Source organism: Cynoglossus semilaevis, chromosome 8, assembly GCF_000523025.1.
Source record: "Cynoglossus semilaevis isolate Cse_v1.0 chromosome 8, Cse_v1.0, whole genome shotgun sequence".
Taxonomy (NCBI): domain Eukaryota; kingdom Metazoa; phylum Chordata; class Actinopteri; order Pleuronectiformes; family Cynoglossidae; genus Cynoglossus; species Cynoglossus semilaevis.
The window spans coordinates 2574653-2587947 of record NC_024314.1 but is presented as its reverse complement, the minus strand read 5'-3'; the positions used below and the strand labels follow the sequence as shown (position 1 = coordinate 2587947).

The following is a 13295-nucleotide window of genomic DNA, read 5'->3' as shown; positions in this document are numbered from 1 at the left end:
GGTAACTTAGATGTGGTAAGTGAACGTGAATGGGGGGGGGGGGGGGGGGGGGGGGGGGGGGGGGGGGTGTACTTAATTTAATTTCTTTCTGCTTGGGCATTAACGATAGTGCGATGTCTCTTGGCATGGCATTACCGCCGCCTACTGACGGCATTTGTCACTGACGCACATTTAAATCACGAACTGTTGGAAGAGTTATTATTTGCAAGAAAAAATACAGTTCGATGGTAGCAGAACAGAAAAAAACCCACCATACACTTCCTGTGACTTATCACGATTTAAATGTTATGCAACACTGCATTTCAGCTTTTCATTTATGCATCTCATGTTGTACTGTATCAGTGCCTGAGGTAATAATTGCATTTCTATCACATGAGGACCAGGTGGTGGTTCTTCAAAGACAATGGGTAAAAAGGCAGACTTTTGTTTATACCTGACAGTGATTGTAAAAAGGAGACGCACAAACGCACATTTTTCTCTCTCTCTCTCTTCTCTCTCTTTCTATCCCTCTTCCTCTCTCTCCCCTCATCCGGCGCACAGCCGGGCCGCGCCGGTGACGCGTTTTGCGCATTTCCTGCAGCTCTCTCCCTCAGTCGGATTGAGCATAGAGGGGACGGGAAACGAGGGGGGGTGCGCGTAAGGATAGAAAGCGGAAAAAATCCAACGGGAGTGGATGACTGTGATGTATTCAGGGAGGCGGTGAGCTCCAAAAAACGCTGCATCTGGCGCCGCTGCATGTTTTTTCGCTTTCCCAGAGAAGACGCAGACACCGCAGCAACGACAGCTTCAGTCCGGGAGCTGATCACAGCGCTGAAGGAGCCCAGACGGGCTGGACACCGAGCACCAATCCCGGATGGCTAGGCGCGGCTGCTCTCTCCCACCCTGACCTGGGAGATAGACACACACACACACACACACACACACACACACACACACACACGCACGCACAGGGACCGTGCGCAGGCTGAGAGGCTTCCAGAGGACACAGCCGGAGCCCGTCTCCGTGATCCTCCTCCCGCACAGCCCGGTAGATCACCGGCCTGTTTCCTTATTTACTTGAATCTCGTCTGGACTGGACTGACCATAAACAAACGAGGCAGCGCTGAGTCCTCAGAGTCTGGGTTATTACTGCGGACTGAGGCACATTGGTGATCCATCGGCTGGGTGTGTGTGTGTGTGTGTGTGTGTGTGTATGTATGTTCTGCTATGGTTGTACCAGACTGAGAGTCTAAGGAGCCAGCGGCATTATGGGATGTAGCAGGACTGTGCAGTGACCCCGCTTATTGAGAGGAAACAGTCTGTGTACAGGAGCAGGAACAGCCTCAACACGCACACGCACTCAGTGTGTTCCTTTGTACACACACACACACACACACATCCCTGCAGTAATGCCTGTGTTCAGTGGCATGTTGAAGGTGCGAGTGTGTGAAGCAGTGGACCTGAAACCCACCCCATGGGCCCTGCGTCACGCAGTGGGAAAGAGCGGATCCTTCCTGCTGGACCCCTACCTGGCCTTGAACCTAGACCAGACCCGACTGGGCCAGACCGCTACCAGGACCAAGACCAACAGCCCTGCGTGGCACCAGGAGTTCTGCACTGAGGTCCGCGAGGGCAGAAGTCTCGAGCTGTCAGTTTTCCATGATGCGCCCATTGGATATGATGACTTTGTGGCCAACTGCACCATCCAGCTAGAAGACCTGCTGCAGAATGGAACCAGACACTATGAAGACTGGGTATGTGTTGGTCATAATCTGGTTCTGAAGGTCACGTGATAGTTGTGGTATTCAACTAAACACACAAACAATTAGACAGTTATTCAGACTACACCTGATGTTGCAACAACAGCGGTGCAGAGTGAAATTGGTTGATAGTGGTGAGTGAGCTACAGTCATATTTTATTAAACATTCAGCCGAAACCTTTTTAGAAAGAAGTACATGTAGTTATCTGGTGTCCCGTTGTATTGAAGCTGGTCTGAGACAACATTTACAATGAACTAAATCACAAGTGAAAATAAATCTACTGCTGTTCTCATTCAGCATATCAGTATTCTCCTTTTCCATTTTTATAAATGGAGCTGAATGTAGACTACGTCAATTAGGATCCTTTTCAAAGACAAATAAGTGGTAAAGCATGACCTGACTTAATAAACAGTATGTACAGAACATGGCTGTTTGTAGTCAATCAGAATCTATTGGAACACAAACAAAATGAACAAAATGATTGTTTGTTGCTATTTAAGTATATGTTCACGCTCAACCTAAAACATCTTTCAAGACCAGACTGCTCTATATTTCCAAAAAATAAAATCATCTTTTTACATCACTACGTTTTTAGCGTGTGTTCAAACCTGCTCCTATCTGATGTATGAAGTGGAACATTTGATATGGTTGCTCCTCCTGGTTTGCTGCATGCTCACATGGACAAGAACTGCGTCTGATTGGACCCATCTGCAATGTCTTGTGGTGATGTTCCACCTTCAAGAGTTCTCATGTAATGTGATGTTCAAAACAATGCGGCCGCTGCAGCTGCTGAGCAGAACACTGTTGGTCTAACCTGTAGTCGTTGGTGATGTTTTTGAAAACAAACAAACACGCGTGTAGATGTTGGGAGACTTGATCCCAGACACACAATCTTACTGTCAATTAGAATCGGGAACAACTGCAATTCCTGCTATTTGTTATGGTTCTCTTGTCATCTAATCATATTTGCAGCCAGGCGGTGATGTTCCAGCACCACATATGAATGTGTATATCAGGGGATAAAGGGCCAGTTGTTTCAGGCTTGTGAGTTTTGTCTCAAGTTGTGACATGTGATCTTTTTTTCTTCCCACTGCAAAGCTTTGTTTGTCTCGTCTTTATGTTGGAGAAGAAGCCTTTGAAGGTGGCAGCCGGCCGACTGCTGATGTTTTAACCTAATGCTCACAAATAGCATGTACTGTATCTTACCTACACTCCCAAACCTACATTATTCTCCACCTTTTCTGGCATCAGTAATATTTAAACCATTTTCCAATCTGTTGATGGGCACATCTGTGGTAACTTCTTAAGCCTGCGTACAGTGTAAGCACTGTTCATCCCTCAGAAACACTAAAGAGGACTCTTTATTGTCAGACTTTTGATACAGACCCTGCCTTCAGCTGCATTAACATATGACCATGACGTAGTATTAAAAAAAAAGGGACACAAATTATCCATTGTGATGAAATAATGTGAAATCTGACATTGTAGGAATGTCAATGTGTAGTGATGTTTCTCCAACTGTAAAATCTAGAAGCTGTGAGCATGTTCATGCTGTTGTGAAGGAGTTCGTAGACTTTAATGTTCCAGAACCGCATGTTTGCTTCCTCGGGGGAGGTTTAATTGATGTATGGTTATGTAACATCATGCTATATCGGTGTACATCGCAGTATAAATAGAAACACATACGCACGCGTCTCGGCCCTCGGTGGTACACACTAAGGTCGTCCTGTGGATCACTCTGCTGATTGAGCGCATCTCATTGATCATGCAGTCATCTCGTCGATTCATCAGCCCGGCGGCGACACCGTCACTCAGCCTCCCGATTTGTTCTCCTCCCAGATTTGCTGTGTTTTTGTCAAGTCTGTGTCGTCCAATAGTGATTCTCCTCTCTTACTGTTCAGCCCCCCCCCAACCCGATTCATTTTCTCTTCTTCCTCATCTCCCTCTGCTGTACTTTCTTGGTTTTCCTCTTCAGTTAGGCACAAGAGCTAAAGTATTAGCTTTATAACCTAAAGCATTACCTTTAGCTCCTGACCCCTGATTCACAGAGTCGAACCTTCGCCCTGAGGTTAGAACCAATATTTTGAAGCCCTGAAGACTGTTGTTATGCTGTTGCCATTTCCAGGCATTTCTACAAGAAGGGTGAGGCAGTACAGGCATACACAGTAGTATTTTTGTTCATTTACTGAAGCACACTGTGGAGTCATAAGAAGAAAAGTCCTTTAAGAGAAATGTCACAGACATAAAAAGAAATAAAATAAAATAAAATGAGAGTCAACCTCAGTTACACTGACTTCTCAGTGAGTTACTTGTCAAATAAGTGCAACTATTGATTTAATTCAAATCCTGACTTTGGATTTTTAATATTTAAGTCATTTAAGGACTAGCCCATTTTCTACCATTAGATGTTGTTTATGATTATTTTCTGTTTCTTTCTTTGTTGGGTTCAGAACCTGTGAATCTGTTATTCTATAAAGTGACAAAAACCAGTTGAAAGACGTATATTAGAGAGTAAAATATTGAATGGTATGAATGATATCATAACATGAACATGGCCACGTTGAGAGCCAGAGCAGTGTCCAACTACAGTGTGAGCTTCCTGCTGCTCAGATGAACACAGAGCCCTGTGTCCCTTGTTTGGGAAGTGTTTCTCACTTCCTCCGTCCATCTGCTGCCTTGTTCATCTCTTCTTTCCCAGTCTCCGTTGTCGTCCCCCCCACCCCCCCACACTGTCCCCCTATCTTCCCATTGTCTCTGTTTTCTCACGTTTTGTCGGTCTCCACTTCCTGATGGTCATCTCTGGTGGACCCAGGCACTTGTGGCCAGGCTGCTGCTCTGCACCACTGGTGAAATATTAACCAGACCTTGATGCTTATTAATTGTCCTGCTCAGTAATTGAGATGCACTGTAGAGCCCATCCCCATGGTGACAATGACAGCCTGTCCCCTTGGTGACAGCCTCTCACCCACAGAAACACCAGGAAGAGGGAAGTGTTGCTGAGAGTTTCAGAGAAAGATGAGTGTAATGCTGTTAGGAGGGGAGGGAAATACAACAAGGTGGTGCTTTGAGAAGTCAGAATTATTCAAACCCAAGCGTTTTAATTGCATGAGCGTCTCTTAGGGGAAATTCCATTTTACTCACAGCATAATTACAGAGCTGGAGTATAGGAGGGTGTCAGCTAGACTCAACATCTCAGCGTGTTTGCCAGAGTCGACCAAGTCAGACTACAGTCAGGTTCAAATAAGTTGTTGTTGTTGTTGTTGTTGTTTTTTTAACCAAAACCTCTAGGTCAAGACCGTGACAGACACCAAATGACCATTACATCCTGTCATGGTTGGTCACAGCTTCTTCTCTGAACATCCACATCAACAGAAGTCAGTTTTACACCTGATTATAGGACTATTCTCTAAGTAAACTTTCCTGTTACTCTGCCTCGTGCTGTCACATTCATGTTAACTGCTGTTAATGTAAGACACATTAGGTTTAGTGGCCCCAAGATGTGTTTTATAAATAAAATTGCCAGCGTCCATGGCGTTTGTATAGAGGTGAGCTCGGTGCCACTGTAAACAAAGCTGTGTCTGTACATTCCTGTTGAAACGATGGTATGTTTAGTGGCAGAGCGATGCAGAGGGTGATGTCAGTGGAAGAGCAGGGTCAAAACTCCTTACTAACACATTTTAATGAGGTGTTTGGATGAACGTGTCATATATATATTACTGCAGTCATGAAGGTTATTGATAATAAGGGCCGGCCTTTACCAGCATGAAATTATTATAAAATGACAATACCAATACATAAACAAACAAAATACCACTTCCATCTTTAACACGATGAGAAAAACAATGAATTACTGTTGAGCCTTGGAGCAGAGCCTTGGTGTTGTTTTTGTTTTTTTCTTCTGGTATTTTTTGTTTTTTTTATGGCCTTTAACAGAATTAGCACTATTTACCAGAGAACCGTATGTCAAGGGGTGCAGTTCAGACAAACATGTTTAGGGACAAAGAACAGGGCTGAGATTCTGGGTGGGCAGTGACTTCTGACTGACTGGGAAAAAAATAATCTAAATTGTAATTACACAGTAAAGTCCTGGTAAAGTTGCATTTGTCCTGGTATTTTTTATTTTAAGATTTACTTGCCAGCAGGTAAAATACCAAAAGACAGACCACAACCTTACACTTTTTAAATTAGTAATATTAGTGTGTGGCGCTAGCAAGAGGAAGCAACACTACACAAACTGGTCATTCAGAAAAGCCTGCGAAAAAGTTTCAGGAAACTAAAATTCAACTGTCAATTACACAAGATATGAGGTCATGTGCATCTTCCTCTGTGTTTTTCTTCAAGTAAGCAGTTTTCTGTGTCCCAGACTCTGTCTTCAGGTGATTGGATTCATTGTCAAAATATAGATATAGTAAAATAAATATAAACAAATATTAATAGAATCCGTAGTCCTCTTCATCTTAGGGTATTATTAGTATGTATAACCCTGCCAGACTCTAACCCTAACCCCTGCCAACACAAAACAATGAGAGGACAGCACTATAGAATTGTATCATTTAAAAAAAATATTTGAAAAATAATGTAAATGACAACAGTGGGTTTGCATTAATGCAGAGACTGTTCTCAATTCTAATTTAATTTCCAGATTATTCTTAAAAATCCTAATCTGGAAATGTCTGCATGAACACAGAGAATAGAATAGGCAGAGAGAAAATGATAAAAAGTGACTGAATGATGAGCAGGAAGAGGAGGAAACAGTGAGGACCGAATCAGTGGAGGTGAAGCTGCAGCTCTGTGGACATGTACACGGAACACTGTGGAAGCTTCCATGACTCTTGACTTTGAGGAGTGAGAACCACACAGAGACACGGTCCACGTCAGATGTCAACCAGCCCTGCTTTGACTCTTGGCATCCACACGTGCACGTGGACACACATGCACTCACACACACTCACATGCTTTCACTTATCAGCGGCCAGGATTAATGACCAGAGGACTCCAGTTATTGGCCACTTAACAATTTCAACATTCTTAAATGGTTAAAACATGAAACAGAAAGAGCAGTGGTGATGTTAGCATTTGAACAATGCTGTTTTAAGCCTTGTATTGGGCCATTGGCATAGTTTATCTTTGGAATAAAATGATAATTTAAACAAGATTTATAACTTCAAGTTTAAATTTAAGTTTGGTGTCTATTTGAATATTTTTCCCTCTGTGATTGTCCAGTAGTGCTAAGGTCACAGGTCGGGTGACTGAGCAACTGTTAGCTTGTTCACCACATACTGAAAACAGTAAAACAGACATTCTTTATTCTTACCTAACCCTAACACCATCCGGTTAGGTAACACATTGACTAATTCATGCATCAAGATTGAAGTCAGATGCCTCCATTCGAGCTCTAACCAGTGTCAGACTGTCTCGTCCAGTCCAGTCGGATGTGGAAGCTAAACTGCTGTAGCGTCAAAGTACTGGAGTTTACAAACAGAACAAGTGGTTGATACAGTTCCATCAGTCTGAATGAAACTGAAACACGTTTCCCTCCTAATTAACTGATGAATTATGTAGCAGCTCCACATCAATAAGGCTGGTGCTCCTGTAGTCCCTCAGTACTGCTTCATTACCTTCATTACACTGTTGTACTGGTGTGGAGCAGCAGTACTGTGGACAGTAGCATGGTCAAATCCCCCAACGCACTTTGTCTCTTATTAAGACAGCAGAGCACGGAGGTCAGAGAAGTACGGTTGTTGGAGCTGGACGATGACATCATAGGCCCCGCCCCTTGGTGACATTACTGGTTAAGTAGGACAGTCTGGATTTAAGATGTGTGTGCCGTGTTGCCACAGAGACAACAGACACACACACACGCACTGCCCCATGATTCTAAATCAGGTCAACCTTTGGTGTGTGTGTGTGTGTGTGTGTGGGGGGGTGGGACGAGGGTATTTAATTCATGTTCTCAGTGAAAGAAAAGAAATGGGAGGATATCTGAGAACTCCAGGTAAATGCACACTGGTTTTCCCCTCTCTCTGTGCTTCATTTGTGCACGTCTGCAATGAAAGACACAATTCTCCTGACCGGCTAAAATATGCACTATCGCGCTGACGTACGTGTTCAGATTGAAAGGTGAAACCATGTGTACTTGTATCCATCAAGATGCCAAAGAGAAGCTGTGGAAGTACAGTGTACCTCACTGTTCTGGTTTCTGCCTCTATGAATGGAACTCTCTGCCGTACTCCAGGAAAAAAAACTGAGGTGTTCTGATGGTTTCCAAAACTATTATTATGTTGTGTATTTACAAATACTTTGTCTTTCATGTGTGTATCGATTTACATTAGAGCTAAGTATCATCTACGGAAGAGACACCCATCTGTCCTTCTGATGTCACTTTTCAGTCTTTCAAATCCAACTCTCCCCCCTGTGTTGGTGCTTCAGGACAGTCAGACCTGTCTCCTTTGGCAGGGATCTCTCCCCCCCTCCCCCACCTTCACCTCCACCTCCCAGCCTCACCCCTGACACACAGCTCAGCTTCCCTTACATTATTAGCCGTCTGTGATGTTACATTAAAGATGCATGACTCTCACACCGTCTCACTCAGCATGGACCTCCCTTTTCTTTGTGTGTGTGTGTGTGTGTGTGTGTGTGTGGACATGCTGCAGAGTTTCCGCTGAGTGATAGAAAGAACACACACACAAAAAAGCGTCACACACATGCCCATTATTGTGTGAACACTTCAAGCCCTCTCTCTCTCTCTCTCTCCCTCTCTCCCTCAAACACACTTTTTCTGGCTAAAGCCAAAATGTGTTTTTTGACAGATGGATGTGGGAGGCTGTCACTGAGACTAAATGCTCCTGAGAGAGAAACACAGAGCTGTCTGCTTGGACACAGATAGCGAGTGAAATGGACAGAGAGTGGGAGGGGGTTAGCTCCACAGTATTGATGTAATGCAAGCTTCGAGTGCCCTGTCTGCTGGGTTGAGTGCTCTGCGCCGCTGCATATGGTGTGTGTCTGTGTGTGTGGTAATGGAGCAAATGTAACAGTGTTAAACTTGTGTGCGTGTTAAATGGTAACTTTCCTCTGAAGTCAGATATTCTGACAAACACACGCAGCACCACAGAGACAGTGTGTGAAGGTGTTTAAGCGTCTCCCCGGCTCCGTCTCTGTCCTAATTGGACTAACGAGATTAATGAGGGGAACTTCATCCTCCAGTCCTCTCTCCTCTCTCTCCTTTTCCATTTTCTCCCGCATCAGGATTTGGGAAAACAAAGTGCGGCTCTGTGTGTGAGGCAGAGTCACGTTACAAGTCATTCAAGCACGGCGTAGGTAACTTTATTAGCTCTGAAACCAAAACGCTTGGCTTGATTAATCATTTACTTTGTTGACAAAGAAAAAAAAACACAACAATAATGAATAATTCATAGGTTTGAATGGGTCGGCCTGGGCATGAGCATATTTAGCAGCTCAGTTTTCATGCCATTGTCACTGAGTTTTGGTAGGTTGTAGTATATCAGTGTGTGAGGAGGAACTTCACTGGTACTATTAATTTAGTGGGAATTCCATGGGAAATACGTCTGCATCTCACATGAGTTGAAAACGAAATTGAATTTTAGATCGAAAAGAATGAAAATCGTGTTTAGAGGAAAATATATAAAGTGTGATGAAGTGTATTGCGACCAGTGGCCACACAGTTAAATAACACGGTCCATTCGTTCACACTGAACAGTGCATGACAACTGAATGTGCTTTAGGGCACCTCATAGATCCATGGAGCCGTACCTGGTGATGTAAGAACTCAGCTGGTTTGTTTGTTTGACATTTTACTGTTACCTCAGAAGCAGAGCCTTAAACCAGCAACAATCCCATCCAGTTTTTTTTTTTTACTATGTTCCAGTCTCTCAGAATTTATTGTTCAGCTGAAATCCTCACTGAGATGCGACATTATGCAAGAGGTTACATTTGGGGATTAGAACGACATTTGCAGTGGTGCACATGATGACGAATCTTAAAGGTCATACACTTGTGTAATGGATGGAGCCGCATGTGGTTATATTAACTTTTATTCTTTTTGGACTCGGGTGACTTTAAGAGTTGGATCTGGTTAATCTGGTCTTTGTCTTTTTGGTTGGTTCACAGATTAACCCCATGAAATGTTAACAACCAGTGGTCTGTACTTATATAATCATGTCGGAGTCTGTGTGAGTGTTCGACACATCTGTTTACTTGGTACAGAGATGATTAAATCTGGAATGGATTAATAATCCTTGAAAAGAAAAGGAAAATAAATCTCTGTTTGACCTCTCCACAGTTTGTATCTAAAATATAAGATTGTGTGATATAATATAACATGTAAAATAATTTATAATAATATTAGAACACATGAGATCACAAAACCAAGCATCATTTACAAGTCAGTGTTATTAACTTATTTCTAAAAAATATTGACGATATTTTCACAGCATTTCTGTTGATGAATAAATAGATCAGTTTATTTTTTTTCTAATTTAAGATCAAAATTAAAATAAACTTATAACCTCTTATATATATAATATAATGTTCAGTGTGATGAAAAATATGAGAAGTGACTGTGAATTGTTATACCACTCATCTCTTATGGGTCGCTGCAGTATTTCTTCGGGGGCAAATCTCCGTTGTGGACAGGAGATGTTTGCGCCCTTTGGAAGCATATGTGTGGATGTGAGAGAGACTGTGTGTGTTGCTGCTTGTGTCAGTTTGACTGTTGCATAAGAGGATCTGCTGAGGTCCCAGAGCTTATCAGAGGATTTAAACCTCTCACTCTGTTGCTCTTCCTGCCTCGGCCATCTCTGCCTCTCTCTATCTCTGCTGCACTTTCTTTAATCTCTGTAATTGATGTCACCACCAACCACCAAACCTGTGTGTGTGTTTGGACGTCACATCTTTGCTTATCTGATGATGTTTAAACAGGAGCATTTCTTTTTATTCTGTGATGATGAAATTCGCAGAATGAGAGCGCCTCCATTTTGGAGACACCTGCTCCTGCAGTGGACTGAATGGATGCTCAGTGAGGCTGTGTGAGAGGAAGCTGTAATCTGTTAGCCAGATGGAATTGTAAATAAAGATAAAGAGGTTATCTGTAATGTTCCTTATTAGAAACGTCACATATAAATAAATTAATGAATAAAAAACACTATAATTAGCACGTTGTTAACGTGTTTACAGCTTTGGTTTATAATAATGAACTCTTTATTTTGTTTCAAGTACAGTCGTTAAACAATGGTTTTTAGAAGCTTACATTATTATAGATATTTGTTCTCACAAAATTAGAAAATAACAAGGTCAAATATGCACCTACAGTACAGTACAGTACAGTACAGTACAGTACAGTACAGTAGTAAATTTCACAGGTTTACAGACTCACTGGCCTTTTCTAATGGACCCAAGTGATTGTGATGATTACACAGATTATAGATAAAGAGTTTGAACTTAATAATCTTTTGGGGAGTCCCTCCTGAATATGAAATTAATTAAAACAAATACAATAATAACATATATAATACATATAATAATTTAAAACCAGAGTCTTTGGTTGGGGGTCTGAGCAGGAAAGTCGGAAAAAGTACTTTAGCATTTTAAAAATAGGTTAAAAATAGGTTGCAGTTTTATTTTGACTTTCAGCCTTTACTGCAATAATTAAAGTTGTGTTTTGTGAATTGTGTTTTGTGTGGGGGAAAAAATAAATGCGAAATTGTAACATTTGACTCTTGTTTATTTTTTCGTTAGTGACAAAATGTAGTGGTCCTTGATGTAGTGGTGATGAATTGATGCCTGATCATTGCAGTCACTCATCAGCTGATTTACTATGTTTTCCCCCTCTCTCTTCTGCACAGATTGATCTGGAACCCGAGGGCAAGGTGTATGTAGTCATCGATCTGTCTGGATCCTCCACGGAGGGTAAGACCACAACAACAACAACAACAACGTGGCATTTCTAAAACTAAACGTAAACCATAAATAAAGCTATAAAATTCCTAAGTAAATGCCCTACTATAAGTCATTGTTACCTCCTAGGGCATAGACAGGACAGTCTTTGTTTACGTGTTCCACATGTACACCGACATCATGTTGCACACGGAGGAGACTCCAGTCTGATTGAACACATCCAGAATGGCCTTTGGAGTTGGTGAGGCAATGAGGTCTCTCTCTCTCACACACACACACACATTCAGTATTGTACAATGAGTCAAAGGTCCATTTATCATTGTTGTTTAAGCCACCGGCCATAATAGTGAATATTGATAAGGTACTGCTGCGAGAGCAGTGTCACAGCCTCCTTTCACGTGTTCAACTCGCGGTCCACAAAGAGCTTAATGCAAAACCGCAGGACCTTTCCTGTAACTCTTCACCACATCCTTAGCTGAACTACAATATTTAGCACTGCCCCGAACTGTAAAATGCTAATTTTACAGTTTACCAAACACAAATCTTATAGGGCTTTGCAAGTGTCTTCGGTGGTGTTAAGTACAATGTGTACAAGTACAATGTTTCTTTTTTTTGTACTTGGAATTGTAAGACCAAATCCACACCATATACAGCTGACAGCACACTTGTTGGCAACCAATCACACAGACTCCTATGCGAAGCCACAGTAGCCTTCATTTCAAGGATTCACTTTGATTCTGCTCCTGCATGTGGTTTTAGTTTTCCTGTTCTCCAGATGGAACTATCCAGTTGTTTAGCTCCTAAATGCTCTCTGTTCAGCAGCTAAATGTTAGCAGCTGCCTGCAGCAGGTAGTATAGACTGGGATGTGAAGAGCTTTTTGGCCAATGGCCAAATGGCCTGTGGCCTGAACTGAGGCTGATAAGACAGTGGTGAGATGGACAGAAACAGGACAGGTGACACAAGGTCAAAAAGTTCAATTTTCTATTGTCCTCTGCAGTTTGGTCTGACAGCAGTGACATCAGGAAGACTCAGACGAAAAAACATGGCGGATGTAAACAAAGCTGTCTTCCTCGTCGGGAGGGAACAAGACTTTCTTAATAAATGTATACACGGGGTGTGGCAACCTAAGGATGAGGACGTCAGAAACTGTGGACGCCCGTTGTATTCTGGTAGTGCTGCCACTTCACTGCAGTGTGATGGTGATATCTCAGCATTTGTCCTCCTTGTGTTATTTAATCTGGAAACTCCTGTTCCATTTGTCTTAGTGAGCAGTTCAGCCCCCAGCTCACACACGGCCCAAAAAAGAGTGAATACACACCTGTGTGTCTCCACACCTGCTTATTGAGGCCAGGTTTCTAATGCAGTTCTGTCCTAAATACATACACGTATGTGTGTTTGTATGTAAATATGTGTGGGTGGGTACTACTAGTACAGTACAGTACAGTACAGTACAGACAGACAGACAGACAGACAGACAGACAGCACTGGAGAGTGTGTAGAGTGAATAGATTCCTAATATAGTAGCTGAGATTGAGCTACAGATTATACAAACACACACACTCACACTCACAAACACAGACTCGGGCGTCCATGTCTCCTCAGAGATGATTGGGCCCATTGTGGTGACCTCTCGACCCACTCT

General features: G+C 42.6%; 1 protein-coding gene across 1 annotated transcript in view; it reads left to right on the top strand.

Moving 5' to 3' along the window:
• The first annotated feature begins 1388 nt into the window (after window positions 1-1388).
• The window catches only part of prkcea (protein kinase C, epsilon a), a 21914-nt gene continuing 10007 nt past the window's right edge, over window positions 1389-13295 (top strand). The window contains exons 1-2 of the mRNA XM_008313935.3: window positions 1389-1733; window positions 11601-11664. Coding sequence (XP_008312157.1) covers window positions 1389-1733; window positions 11601-11664 — 409 coding nt within the window. The remainder of the gene's footprint in view (window positions 1734-11600; window positions 11665-13295) is intronic.